Source organism: Dama dama, chromosome 14, assembly GCF_033118175.1.
Source record: "Dama dama isolate Ldn47 chromosome 14, ASM3311817v1, whole genome shotgun sequence".
NCBI classification, from domain to species: domain Eukaryota; kingdom Metazoa; phylum Chordata; class Mammalia; order Artiodactyla; family Cervidae; genus Dama; species Dama dama.
The window spans coordinates 22048302-22062691 of NC_083694.1; the positions used below are offsets into that span (position 1 = coordinate 22048302).

At 46.7% G+C, this 14390-nt stretch overlaps 1 protein-coding gene across 1 annotated transcript in view; it reads left to right on the top strand.

Annotated features, from left to right (window-relative positions):
• Nucleotides 1-467: 467 nt before the first annotated feature.
• MTARC2 (mitochondrial amidoxime reducing component 2) overlaps nt 468-14390 on the top strand; it is a 38398-nt gene continuing 24475 nt past the window's right edge. The window contains exons 1-2 of the mRNA XM_061160074.1: nt 468-1089; nt 9577-9750. Of these exons, the coding sequence (XP_061016057.1) occupies nt 818-1089; nt 9577-9750 (446 nt within the window). The 5' untranslated portion in view covers nt 468-817. The remainder of the gene's footprint in view (nt 1090-9576; nt 9751-14390) is intronic.

The window sequence follows — 14390 nt, forward strand, 5'->3', positions numbered from 1 at the left end:
TGCCTGAATTTCTTGTCTCCCCTCTGCCTCTTACTGGTTTCTATTGATTAAGGAGGCCCAGAGCAAAAGTCTGTAAACAAGGAAAGGAGGTGGGGATCCAGGGGCCAGCCCTCAGATATTGGCAGGAACAGAACACTGAAACCTCCTGGCAGCAGTGAGTTTTCTCAAGTAGGCATTTGAACTAGAAGCTGGGGTCATCCTCGGGGCTTAGCCGTATGCAGCAAGAAGCCATGGTGGCGTTTACCCACAGCACAGACGTTTCCACGGAGCGGGTTATGGGTCCAAAGTTCTGCAGTTCTCAGAGCCATCTGCCAGTAGGAGCTGCTAAACGTTTAAAATGCTCCCTTCGACGTCCGCTTTCCCTGTTCGCTGGGCTCCAGTCACGCAGTTAAGTGGGCCGTGTGCAGGAAGCCAAGAGGCCGTGGAGAGCGGGTGGAATGTGGGCGGGTGAGGGGTTGCGTCGCAGGCCACCAGGAAGACGGAGCAATAAAGCGACAGTGACCGGTCAGAGAGAGAGAGTGGGCAGCCAGGCCTCCGGCTTCGGTTTCCTGATCCCTGCTTCCCCCAGGGGCGTCTGAGCATCCCGGCCCGCTCTGTCTCCTGTCCCTCGGTTACCGCCGGGTCCTCGACGCCGCAGTTAGGGGTCCCCTCCTTGCGCACAGCCAGGCCCGCCGCCTCGGCGCGCGGAGAGTGCCAGGGCTGGTGACTGGACCAGCTCTGGCTCCGCCCTCTCGCCCGGAGGCCTGAGCGACCAGCGCCCTCCTCACTCCAAAGCTGCCCCGTGTGCACTCAGGCCGCCGCCCGCGATCGCTGGGTCATGGGCGCCGCCGGCTCCTCGGCTCTGGCCCGCCCGGGCCTCCCCGCGCCGCCTGGGCCCCGCTGGCTGGGGGTGGCCGCCCTGGGACTGGCCGCGGTGGCGCTGGGAGCCGTCGCCTGGCGCCGCGCGCGGCCCGGTCGGCGCCGGCGGCTGCAGCAGGTGGGCACGGTGAGCGAGCTGTGGATCTACCCGGTCAAGTCCTGCAAGGGCGTGTCGGTGGACGCGGCCGAGTGCACTGCCCTGGGGCTGCGCAGCGGCCACCTGCGGGACAGGTAGGGCCGGGCGCGGGAACAGCGCGGGACCTGCCGGGGAGGGGGCGGGTTGGGGGAGCTGGGGCTTGTCCCGGGGGAAGGAGAACAGAGGTTTGCCGCGTGGCTTTCCTGGGCTGCTTGTTGGGTCATCTGCCTCTGATCTTGTAGCTGTAAAGGTCAAGTTCTTGTCTGGTTCAGATTTGGAAAGCTAGTGGATTGCAGCTGTTAGCTGCGAGTTTCTGTACCTGTAGGGCTCGGTGAGGCCAGACAACGCAAAAGGCTGGAGTTTGGAGCAGAGAAAACTTGATTGCAGGGCCATGCAAGGAGACTGGTGTCACAGGCCTCCCCCAAACCTCTCCTGGAAAGGTTTTGACAAAGCTTTTTTTTTTTTTTTTAATTTATCTTTATTTATTTGTTGGTCTGCACTGGGATCTCTGGCTGTGACCTGTGAACTACTAGTTGCAGCACGTGGGATCCAGCTCCCTGACCAGTGATCAGACCCCGGCCCCTGCACTGGGATCAGAGTCCCAGCCACTGAACCACCAGGGAAGTCCCCTGACTGAGCATTTTTAACGCCAGGTGAGGGGGTGTTGCAGGGTCAGAAATAAGATCCTGCACAATTCTCTTGACTGGCTTACAGTGAAGTATCGTGGGAGGGTCACAGGAGTTAATGTTATCATTCCTCAGGCTCCAGGAGGCTTGGAGCTGTGTACTCATAGTCATCTAGTAGTTAACATCTTCCATTTAGTGAGGTTTTTATATCTGTAAAACAGCCCAGGAAATATGTATCAAATACTGTTATCTAGGTGTGCTGTAGTCCATGGATTTGCAAAGAGTCTGTACTTAGCCACTGAACAACAGGGTACTTCAGAGAGGACCTAAAGCAGAGATGGGGGAGGGAGTGTCCTGGAAAATTCCCACAGGGTCCTGCTTGCTTACAAAGTCTCTGTCCCTCCCTGGAGGAGAGGCTCTATAAAAACATGGGGTCTGATTGCTTATCTCCAAGGCTGCTGTTCTAAATTTTCTGACTCTTAGTATGAACACAATAGGAGAAAAATAAAATGTTCTTGGCACTCGTGGGTAGACGGGAGCAATGCTGAAACCAATGCTTGTTCAAGCATATTGGCCTTGCCAGGGCTGGTCCCTCACCATTTCCAATCCCCGGCGAAGGTTCCTGAGACATGCTGGAGGTTGGGGCCCTGAGCCACTGTAATACATAATGAGCAGAGGGCAGTCTTCTGTTGGGGAGAGGAGATGGCAGGTGGGCCGTGCGTGTAATACTTGCCACTAAAAGAATAGTGTGTCCCCTCCCCCAGAGGCAGAGTGGTCTTCAGCGAAGAACTTTAGGTAAAGTCCTGACCTACATAGGACCTGACACATCAGAATTTCATCCTCCTGCCTCAGAAAAGGTGCCCTGTCGTTTTTCTCCCCCCAGAGGTGAGCCCGCAGACATACTCGTGGACACAGAATGGTGCAGCTGCATAAGGGGAAGGCCATCTTGGCAAATGTCAACTTAAAAAAAAAAATGCACAATGTGAGTGTTAAGTTTTACTTGGGGCAAAATGAGGACTGCTGCCCAGGAGCCAGAACCTCAGATTGCTCTGAGAAACTGTTCCAAAGAGACAGGGGGGAAAGGTCAGTATGCATGTGATTTCGGGAAGAGGGAATACATGCAATCAAGCCCATATTTTTCCAGAAGATTTCTACTAGTCTCATGAAGCTTTGCTTGTCATGAGGAACAGTCATCACCTTCAAGGATTTTAGTGCTTCTCCAAATATGAGGAGATACAAAAATTGGGCTCACAACATTGGCTCCTGAAAACGTCTAACCATCTGAGGACCTGTGTTCTCAGTTTTTCCCAGAGCGCCTCATTTCCGCTCTCCACCCTGAACCCCTTTCAGGAGGTGTTGAAGGTCAGCAGCTGCAGCAGCATGTGGTTTAATCCTTGTAGAGCGAGATGGCCAGTCCCTTGCCATGTGCCGATCGGTAGTTGAGACAGGGGAGGATTCCAAACCCTAGAAAGAGTGATCAAGGAAGAACGGAACCTCCTTTTTTGCTTCCTTAGGATGAAGATGCTTTGCTGTCTGGCTGGGATGGGTTAGCTGTGGTCCTGTGTCTAGAGGAGGGAGGTTTGCAGATTGGTGGTTGCGGGAGCCTTCTAGCGGAGGATGTCTGCTGTCCTGAGCTCACTCCCGGGATGCGTGTATTCTCTCTTTGCTGAAGATTGCTCTTCCCTTAAAGAAATGTGGGCTCCCACGGCATGGAAAAACTTCCGGTTGTTTTAGGAAAGTGTTGTGTGAAGCTCACAGGGGATTTTCCACCCCTTTCACCCAGATGTTTAATCCTGGAGAGTTATTTATTTTTGGCTGTGCTGGGGTCTTCCTTCCTACACGCGCTTTCTCTAGTTACGGTGAGCGGGGCTGCCCTTCCTTGCTGTATGTAGGGTTTTCGTTGTGATGCCTTCTCTTGAGGAGCGCAGGCTCTGGGTGTGCAGGCTCAGCAGTTGTGGCACATGGACTTCAGTTGCTCTGCACCCTGCGGAATCTTCCTGGACCAGGGCTGGAACGAACCCTTGGCCTCTGCATTGGCAGGTGGATTCCTATCCACTGTACCACCAGGGAAGTCCCTGGAGAGTTTTTTAAGACTGTAATATCCTCAGTTTCCCATCCCAGGCCTATGGAGTAGGAGTGAAACAAGCTTGTGTAGGGTGTGTCGACTTAAAAAATAGTCACAACCTACAAGTTGAGTTCTAAGTTGAGTTCTATTTGGCGGGAATTTTTAGGACCTCAAACCCAGGAGATAGCATCTCAAGTGACCCTGAGAGAACTGCTCTGAAGAGGCAGAAGAGAGGAGCCAGGTTATATAGGAGTTTTGCAACAGAGGGCAGGTAGTCAGTCCGATTGTCAAAAGTTTTTTGTAAATTAAAAAAAACTAGATATCCCACGTTAAGGAATTTAGCGCTTTTCTATTATGGGAAGATGCAAGCGTCTGAGCTCACTGAAATCATTCCTCTGATATGCACCATACCTATCTGGGGCCAGCATCCTATTTTCACACCCTGAGTTTCTCAGGGCTCACCAAGGGAGTGGCGGGTATTCTTCGAGTTCCCTCAGGGTTCACCAGCTCGCAATGGAGGGCTGAAATTGCTGCTGACTGATAAAGAACCTACCTGCCAATACAGGAGATGTAAGAGATACGGGTTCCATTCCTGGGTTGGGAAGATCCCCTAGAAAAGGGCAGACAACCCACTCCAATATTCTTGGCTGGAGAATCCCCTGGACAGAGGAGCCTGGTCTGCTAGAGTCCATAGGGTCGCAAAGAGCCGGACATGATGACTTAGCACTCACGTGACATCCTTGTTTGCTGATATGGCAGGAAATACTCCACTTCTCAGGTGTGAAAGTCTCCCCAGGTGATTCTGATGCTATCATTAGAGGGTTTTCTCTGGAACCATTAAGAAGAATCTGAGCTAAACAGCTCCTCAAGTGTGAAGGATTAGAAAAGCCTCCTGATTGCTGGGAGGACTTGAGCCAGAGTGAAGACATAAATTCTCATGCCGCACATCCAGAGAAAAAGCACTTGTGCTTCCTTCTTCACTTGAAGCACTGATGCTATTTCACAGAGATTCAGTGCTTGCCTGTGTGTCTGCTTTTCATCAGGAATAACTATTGTTTCCCACTGCATGTTGCCACTACTTTGCTGTGACTGGCTTCCATGGAAAGATAATATTTTTCCTTTGCTTTTCTGCCTCTGTGGACATCTGAAAGTAGATGGAACTGTATCGGCGTTCCCTTGTTTTGAACAATATATGCTTGAGATGGGATAGCGTGGTGTGGAGACTGAGGTGAGGCAGGGGAAAGCAATGGAATACTTTTATTCAGTGGTTCATACTTAGCAGACACTGAACTAAGACCTTTCAACAGATAATGTAATTTAAGCCTCATAGCAATCTTGCGGGCTAGATATTGTGTCCACTTTGCAAATAAAGAAATGGTATCAGAAAGGATGAGTATCTTACCTGAGATCACAGTGATCTCGGTGAGGCGGCAGTAAAGTGAAATCTTAATTCCCTGCCCAGGAATTGAACCTGGGTAGCCTGGATGAGAATCAAGGATCTTAGCCACCAGGCCAGCAAGGGCTGGAGGCTAGAAGCTATTTTTCCCCTGGATCTTTGCCCCCAGTGAAAAACACACTTATCACAGAGGTAGAAATTGTAAATGCTGATACAAAGTTTATTATTACCAAGGTGGAGAGAAAGGGTGTAGGCAGCCCTCTTAATGAGCAGGAGCCCACCTATCTCTTCTCTCAGAAAATGCTAACAGTTGTAAGTATCCAGCCTGAAGCCCACTTCTTTGGGCCCCTGTGAAATGCAAACAGGAGGCCAGTTGTAACTATTTAACCTGGAGCCCATCTGTCTCCTACAACAACAAGACCACTATATGCTGGAGGGATTTGAACTCAGATCTCTGAGGGCAACATTCATGCCCTTGCTGTGAAGCCAGTATGTGATTTACAAGGGCAAGGATCACACCAAGTCTCAGGAGACCTCCAGAGAAGTCACTTAACCTCTTCCGAGCTTGTTTTTCATTGGCTAAAGAGGTTGAATTTGATGATCTCCAAGTCCCTGTCTAATCTATATTTTATTTATGAAGCGATAACTGAAACTGGAAAACAAACTGGAAAGAACTTTGCTATAACGCTGTTATTCTCCCAACTTGAGATTTCCATCATGAAACTACGAAGAGTCTACGAAGGTAGGAAAAGGCCGCCTTGATTTATTTCCACTTTGAACCCGTGTCTTTGGAACTGTTCTCAGATGCTGAGTGCTTCCTTTATAAGTGCTCTGGGCCTTGAATTTCTAGAGCTGTTCTAGTCAAAGCCTTTAACGTATCTGTGAGCTCTGGGCCTGAGCGCCCTGAGCTTTGAGCTGGTTTCAAGACTGTCCAGCAAAACGCTGACACTGGCTGCTTGGCGCAGATTCTGGGCTGTCCTCCTTGACTGTATGTCTCACCCATTGATAAATCCACCCCAGCCCTTTACGAAGCCAGCCCTTCATTTCTTCTGCACGGACTATTCCCTCTTGTGGTGGGGCTCCTGTTTTCCTGCCTTTGCTGGCTCAGTCCTTCCCGCTTCCCAGGCCAGTCTGTCCGTTTAGAAATGACACTTTCCATCTGTCTTGTGCTCTGCTCCCTGAACACTGCTGTGGGTCGTTCAGGGCATCGCTGTTCCTTTGGAGACTTAGTTCTGGGCTCTGAAATGCTCTTCACGCACACACACTCATGTTTTCTGTGTAAAAGGAAGGTGCTGGCTTTCAGGGTTGCAGGTGAGGAGAAGTGCGTCATGATCAAATCCACACTGCAGACAGATCCTTTCTTGCCCGTCTGGCAGAGCAGAGGTCATTATTCACTCCTGGGCATCATTTGTGTGCCAGAGGTGAAAAATAGCATCACTCCGGCTGCAGGGTAGCGGGGGTGGCTTGATGTGTGTTGTTGACAGCACTTTGCATCCTCTGTTGTGATTGTCCTGCCCGTGTCAGGCTGCTTGCAAGTTGCCTCTTGCTCCGTCCATTGCAAGTTAGCACAGAACTTCCAGCCACCACTTCTGCCTTCTCCCAGGGATTAACACCCAGGTGATTATATAATAAGCTGAGGGTGACGCTTGACTGCAGGGTTTCAAATGAAGAGAAAGATGGGAGGTGAGAAGACTTGGCCCAGGGAAGGGCTGACTTTTAGAAATAATGGTCCGTGGGGGTGTGTGACTCCTGTCTGGATAAGCCTGGTCATGTGGGGCTCTCAGAGGGAGGCTCGTTTCAGAGCAGGATGGGCCATGTTGGAAGTTCAGGTGCAGGCTTTGGTGGGGTTCATCAGAGCAGGGCCACCCAGGACTCTGTGTGCAAGGATGAAGCTGGAAATAAGGAACAGGGCCCAGCCCTGAGGGAATTGTTGTTGTTCAGCTGCCAAATGGTGCCTGACTCTTTGCAACGCCATGGACTGTAGCACACCAGGCTTCCCTGTCCTTCACCATCCCTTGGAGTTTGCTCAAACTCATGTCCGTTGAGTCACTGATGCCATCCAATCACTTCAGTCTCTGTTGCCCCCTTCTCCTCCTGCCCTCAGTCTTTCCCAGCATCTCAGGGCTGTGACAAGGTAGGCAGGAAAGCCCTGGGTCACAGAACCCACTCTCACCCTGCAGGTGAATGGGCTAGGGAAACCTGAAAGCCAAAGATGCCTGGGAAAAAAAAATAGGAGGCCTCCTCAGAGGGCCGGGAACCTAGTACTGCCCAGCATCCTCAGCTCCCGGGAGAGTAGCCACAGCAATTCCCAAAATGCCTTTGCTCTGTCACCATCGCCACTGCCACCGCGGTGGCACGCGGCACGCGTGCCAGGGAGCTGGGTTCGGGATCCAGCCCGGGTCTGCCGGCTTGGAGGCAGGTTCTCCAGCACTTGGACAGGGATAGGCTGTCTGAAGGGGAGGTTCCAGAGAGGAGACTCTCTGCCAGAGGCAGAGAGGGCAGAGACCTGCCTCACCAGGTTATCTCACCATTCTGTCTGGTTCCAGGCATATTTTGAAGTGTCTCCCTCATTCCAGCAGGGGCTGTCCTTTTTATCCTGCTCACGTGTGGGAGGCCTCAGCTTTCAGTGGTGGTTCACTCATCCGAGTCTGCAGAGTTCCTCACCCACTGCTCTTGTTCTGTCTAAAACAGTGATGTTGAAACTCATTTTCCCAAGGGGCGGCACACTTAGTAATCACATCATATGTGTGGTATAACCCAAAATATCAGTATATGCATTCCTATAGATAAGAGCATAACCAGCCTAACATTCCATTCTTCAGCTCACTCTGCACCCCACTCTCTCCCTGGATGTGATACACAGAGTGTGAAAGCTGAGCCCAGAACTGGGGGTGGGGTGGGGACTGTGTAGAAGGTGAATTCTTATCTAACACATGATTTGCGTTAAGTCATTTTTTTTCTCCAGCTTTACTGAGATAACTGAAATATAACATTGAGTAAGTTTCAGGTGTATACACATATATTGTGAAATGATTGCCGTAATAAGGCTAATGAACACATCCTTCACTACACATAATTTCCATTTTGTTGCTCTTGTTATCATGAGAGCATTTGAGAGTTTCTCTCTTAACAATTTTCAGGTGTAAATACTGTATTATTAACTGTAGATGTCATAATATACATTACAGACATCTTTTCCCCTTAGAGCTCAAAGTTTATACCCTTTGACCACCTGAAGGTGGTCACATATTTCCCCCACCCCCAGCCCACGGCAGCCACCAATCTCCTCTCCGTTACTTTCTTTTTAAAATATTTACTTATTTGGCTGCACCAGGTCTTAGCTGCGGCAAGTGGGATCTGGTTCCCCTACCAGTGAGCAAACCTGGGCCCCTCACATTGGGAAAGTGGAGTCTTAGCCACTGGATTGTCAGGGAAGTGCCCTACTTTCTGTTTCCAGCAATTCCCAGCTTATTAGATTTCACTTAAAGGTGAGATTATACAGTATTTATCTTTCTCTGTCAGACTTGCTTCACTTACTATTAATACCCTCAAATTTCATAGATGTTGTCAAAAATTGCAGAATTTCCTTCTTTTTATGGCTAAATAATATTCCACCATATAGACATACCACATTTTCTTTCTTTTTAAAAATGGTCCATGGGGTCTCAAAGAATTGGACACAACTGAGTGACTGAGTACACACACACAGACACGGCATTGGTTTATAATGTTATGTAAGTTTTAATGTGTGCATGAAGAAGAAAGGCTGTTTACGGGTTTCCTGATCAAGGTCCACGTGTCCCAGCAAGGTAAACCCAGCAGAGGCTGGTTTGCATCCACTGGAGTCACACACATTCAAGACCTTTGTCTAGAGCTTCAGTCCCCCTGGACCAGCCGTCATTTGGTCAGTGCCCTCTTGTTCCACAGCAGAAAGACCTGGAAGACCTTTTGCTTTAACCAGGGGAAGTCTCGGACCAAAATAAAGGCCCAAAGTGAGCAATGTATGAGGAGGTCCCTACACCAGCCTCACCAGGATTCTGGGGACTGGGGATTTTCATACATTGGCCAGATGCTCTTTCCCAGTGTTCCTTGTACCAAACAAACTCCTTTTGGGGTCGGGGGTAGCACCATCTCTTGGACCGGAAGAATTTGGCTAGACTTGGATATTGTCTAGAAATTGTTGGGTTCTGAGTGGGGGCAGAGGGAGTTTTGTTTTGTTTTGTTTTTAATGTTCATTTGGTTGCTCCGAGTCTTAGTTGCAGCACCTGGGATCTTTAGTCACTGCATGCGAACTCTTAGTTGCGGCGTGTGCGATCTAGTTCCCTGACTAGGGATCGAACCCAGGTCTTTTGCATTAGGAGCTTGAAGTCTCAGCCTCTGGACCACCAGGGAAGTCCCAGAGAGGGACGGTTTCGATGAAATAGAAGGCTAGAGGGGAGCTTTGGAGTGGGTGGCAAAGGCTTTTCTGAATGTGCCCTTGTTGGTTCCTTGGCAGGTTTTGGCTGGTGATAAAGGAAGACGGACACATGGTGACTGGCCGGCAGGAGCCTCGCCTTGTGTTGATCTCCATCACCTCTGAGGACGACCGCCTGATCCTCAGGGCTCCAGGCATGGACCAGCTGGTTTTGCCGACCAAGCTGCATTCTTCAAACAAGCTCCATGACTGCAGGTGCTCTGCTCTGGGGCTCCGGGGACCTGTACCAGGACTCATTTCCATCTAGGCTCTCCCTGTGCTCCACCTGGCTACACTTTGTCCAGTAGATGATGAGACTGGTACAGAAATATTTAAGAGAAGTCTAGTCTACTTTGGGATCAAGCCAGTGGTCAAGTGTGAGTGGGTGAAATAGAATACTGCGTTATGGATATTTAGATTTGCTTTCATCAGATATGGCAAGACATGCAGACACAGAAATGACTGTCATGAAGAAAGAAGGTTTTTTTTATATTCACACATGCTTAGAAACCAGAGGCCACATAGAAACCATGCAGGACCACATGGGGAAATACCGGAGTCTGCCAGGAGGCAGAGGGTGCAGGGGAACCTCCAAGAGTCTTTATTCTGCTTTCTGCAGGCTCTGGGAAAATTGGTCCTGCGGCACAGAGGCTGTCCTTGGTTGTCTGGTATCTGACCCTGGTGATTAGAGCAGGGGACTGTGGCCAGAGTGTAAAATGCAATGGGGGAGGTGGTTGGAGTGAGGACTTTGGATTGGCTGGTTTGCATATGAAAGCCCAGTGTTTTATTATCTCTCTGAATTGGTTAGCCCTGGAAGGGGGCGTTCCTTCAGCATCACCAAGTCCCAAGATATCAAAGCATTAAAAATAGAAAAAGTAATACAAATATAGAGAGGATACAGAGGGCCAGTTTTTAGGATTTGTCTCCTTTTGTTCACATAGGATGGACTTCTATTCAGAATTGCCAGGCAGACAAGGGCGTTCATTAGTGGAGACGTTCCCGCCTGTATCTCTGGGTTGAATGATACGGATGCTGAGGCTTTTCCTGCTGACTCCGTGGCCCCTGAGGCCTCAGATTGAGACTTAGGTACCTCCATCAGGAGGTTTGAGATTTGACCTCTGGCCAGACATGCACCTCAAGCCCGGGTTTCCTTTCAGTCTGTGGGACCCTTGCAGGGCCATCCAGTTGCATGACTTTTCAAGGTCTTGTCCTGTGCTAGCAGGGCGTCCTAGAGGCTTAGACATTTGTCATAGGTGCTCCGTTTGTAACCACCTGAGAATTCTCAGCATGTGGAAATTGGAGAGCCTCAGAATGCCCGCTGTACCCTCACAGTGTGCTTTTATTAGCAGTGTCTGAACTGAAACCCATCACTCCAGGTTCTACAGTTTTGAAAGCCTGAAGCAATCATTCATTGACTGTAGTATTTCAGTTAATTATCTCAGTAAGTTTATGAGGCAGATATCAGTACACTTTACAAATGAGGAGACCAAGCTCAGAAAAGGTGAAGGAGATTCCTTAACACAGCCATAGAGACAGGGATGTAGTGTCATGGATTTGATTAACTTTCATTGTTAGTTTCTTTAATCAGCTTTCCCTGTTCACCCTGTATGGTGTTATTTTATTTTTTGAGAGCGATTGTAGAGCAGTAGGGCTTCTTAATTATTATAAGGATTTATGAACGATTGATGTCTAAAAAGTCTAAACGTATTTTCAGGTGGGAGAAAGAAATGACTTCAAACCTGGACAGTCCAACAGAAGTTTTTTTTTTCTTTATAACTGAAGTAATAGTTTCCTTTGAAGAAGAAATTTCTCTAGCTGGGTTTCATTCCGTTATGAGATATATTGACTACTCACAATATAATATAATTAAATATTTGATATGTGAGGAATCTACATAAAGTATGAAAATGAAAGTCGCTCAGTTGTGTCCGACTCTTTGTGACCCCATGGACTACACAGTCCGTGGAATTCTCAAGGTGTGAATACTGGAGTGGGTAGCCTTTCCCTTCTCCAAGGGATCTTCCCAACTCAGGGATTGAACCCAGGTCTCCAGCATTGCAGATGGATTCTTTACCAGCTGAGCCACAAGGGAAGCCCAAGAATACTGGAGAGGGTAGCCTATCCCTTCTCCAGCGAATCTTCCCGACCCAGAAATCGAACCAGGGTCTCCTTCCTGCATTGCAGGCAGATTTTTTTTTTACCAACGGAGCTATCAGGGAAGCCCTACATAAAGCATATGTAAGTTATAAAACACGACATTGAAACAAACACCTGTAGCACCATACCCAACTTAGGAAATACAACATGAATAGATTTATTTCAAGTACCTTCATGATGTCCTGCCCCTCAGAGAAACCAGGGTCCCCAATTTCTTTTTTTCCTGGTTCCTGCTACTCTTCTTTTTATATATGGATGTGCTCCTAGATAATATATGGTTAAGTTTTGCTTCAAGTTTATAAAATGTCATTACACAATATGTATTTTTCTGTAGCTGCCTGTTCTTTTCAACGTTGTAAGATTAATCTGTGCCTTGTGGCTGGAAGCTGTAGTTGAGTTTTTTCACTGCTGTATAGTTTCCACTATATGACTTTGCTACAACTTCTTTATGCTCTTCTCCATTAACTCATGTCATTTTGCAGTTTTTTTCTAATATGAAAAATGTCCTAAAAATGCTTTTGTACATATCTTTAATTCTTTAGAGCATTAATTTAGGAATAGAATTACTGAGTCATTGGGTATCTGCATGTTAATTTTGATAAGGAAATGCCTAATAGGTTCCCAAAATTGTACCAATTTATACCTCACCAGAGTAAGGGTTCATTGCCCCGTGTCCTCATCAATTAGATTTGTTACCAGTCCTCATCATCTGGCTTTTCTTATATTTTTAATTCTGCAGGTATCTTTAAAATGAATTAGGTGGTATCTCTTTGTAGTTTTAATTTGCATTCCTAGGCATTTCATTGAAATCTGGAGGCTAAATATTTTTTCTTTATAGTTATTGGTTCCTTGTGTTCTTTTTGTCTATGAAATTATTTTTTATGTTTCATGCCCAAGTTTTCCCTATTGATGGGGAGTTCTTTAGGTTGGACCAGATCTTTGGTCAATTATAAGAGATGCAAAATCCTGCTTTGTGATTTATTTTTTTGATCTTTTTTATGGTATCTTCTAAAAAATAGACATTTTACATTTTATGATATTCAAATTAATTAATCTTTTGGGGGGAATTAGCCCTTTTTTTGTGTCTTAATAAATATACTCCATTTCAAAGTTATAAAAAATTCTCCTACTATTCTTTTTCTCAAACTATTGAAATTTTGCCTTTTTCACTTATGTTTCTGCATCTAGAGTTTATTTATTTATTTTTTAGAGTTTATTTTTGATAGTGATTTGAGGTGGAAATTCGGTTTGATTTTCTTATACAGTTATCAAGTGTTCCAATATTTTACTGAACAACCCATTTGTTTTTCAGTGATCTATAATGCCACCTGCATTGTGGCATCTTAAGATGTTTGTTGTTGTTGTCCAGGCTCAAAGTAATGTCCGACTCTTGCAACCCCATGGACTGCAGCCCGCCAGGCTCCTTTGTCCATGGGATTTCCCAGGCAGGAATACTGGAGTGGGTTGCCATTTCCGTGTCCAGGGGATCTTCCTGACCCAGGGATTGAACCTGCATCTGCTGCTTCTTTACCACTGAGCCACTTGCTTCTTTAGGAAGTATCAGTTATTTTCTGAGCTCTCTGTCCTTTGCACTGGATTCTGTATCCATTCCTGATCCTATCCATCACTGTCTTAATTTCTTTAACTTTATATCTTGATATCGAGTAAGATGAGTCTCCTCATTATTTTATCTTTCAAGTATCTTGACCATCTTTGGACTTCATACTTTATTTTATTTTTTAATCAATGGGACATTGTTATTGTTTTTATTTTATTTTTTTGGCCTCACTGTGTGGCAGGCAGGATCTTGGTTCTCCAACCAGGGATCAAACCCATTCCCACTGCAGTGAAAGTGCAGAGTCCCAACCACTGGACTGCCAAGGAATTGCTTCCTACAAATTTTAGAATCAGCTTGTCAAATTCCCTGTAAAATCCTTTTGGGATTTTGATTGGAATTGCATTGAATTTGAGGCTCCATTTAGAGAAAATTGAAATGAATTTATGTATTTATTTAAAGAGTTCCTGATTCATAGCAGGCCCTTATAAATGATAGGTCTCACACAGTTATCATCTTTATTGTCGATAGCCTCCCTATCCATGAATGTGTTATCTTTTCTCCCTTATTTGTGTCTTATTTTATTTCTTTAGCAAAATTTCATAATTTTCTCTATAATAGAATTGTACATCTCTTGTTAGATTGAGTCCGAGACATCTTATCTCTTTGTCCTATTTTAAATGACAATTAAATTTTTTTCTATTTATATTTGATAGTTTTTATTCTTTGATCATTAGTGAAACTTTCCAGTTAAACTGCCTAGATTTTCTTTGTAAAAGTCCGTTCAAGCTTTTATGTCTTCTCAAGTATTTTTAGTGAGTTATTCTGCTTTGTGAATTAGTAGATCACTAACTTTGTTATTGTTCAGTCCCTCAGTCTTGTCTGACTCTTTGTGATCCCATGGACTGCAGCATGCCAGGCTTCCCTGTCTTTCACTACCTCCCAGAGTTTGCTCAAACTCATGACCATTGAGTCGAGGATGCCATCCAACCCTCTCATCCTCTGTTGTCCCTTTCTCTTCCTGCCTTCAATCTTTCCCAGCATCAGGGCCTTTTCCAATGAGTTAGCTCTTTGCATCAAGTGACCAAAGTATTGGGGCTTCAGCTTCAGCATCAGTCCTTCCGGTGAATATTCAGAGTTGATT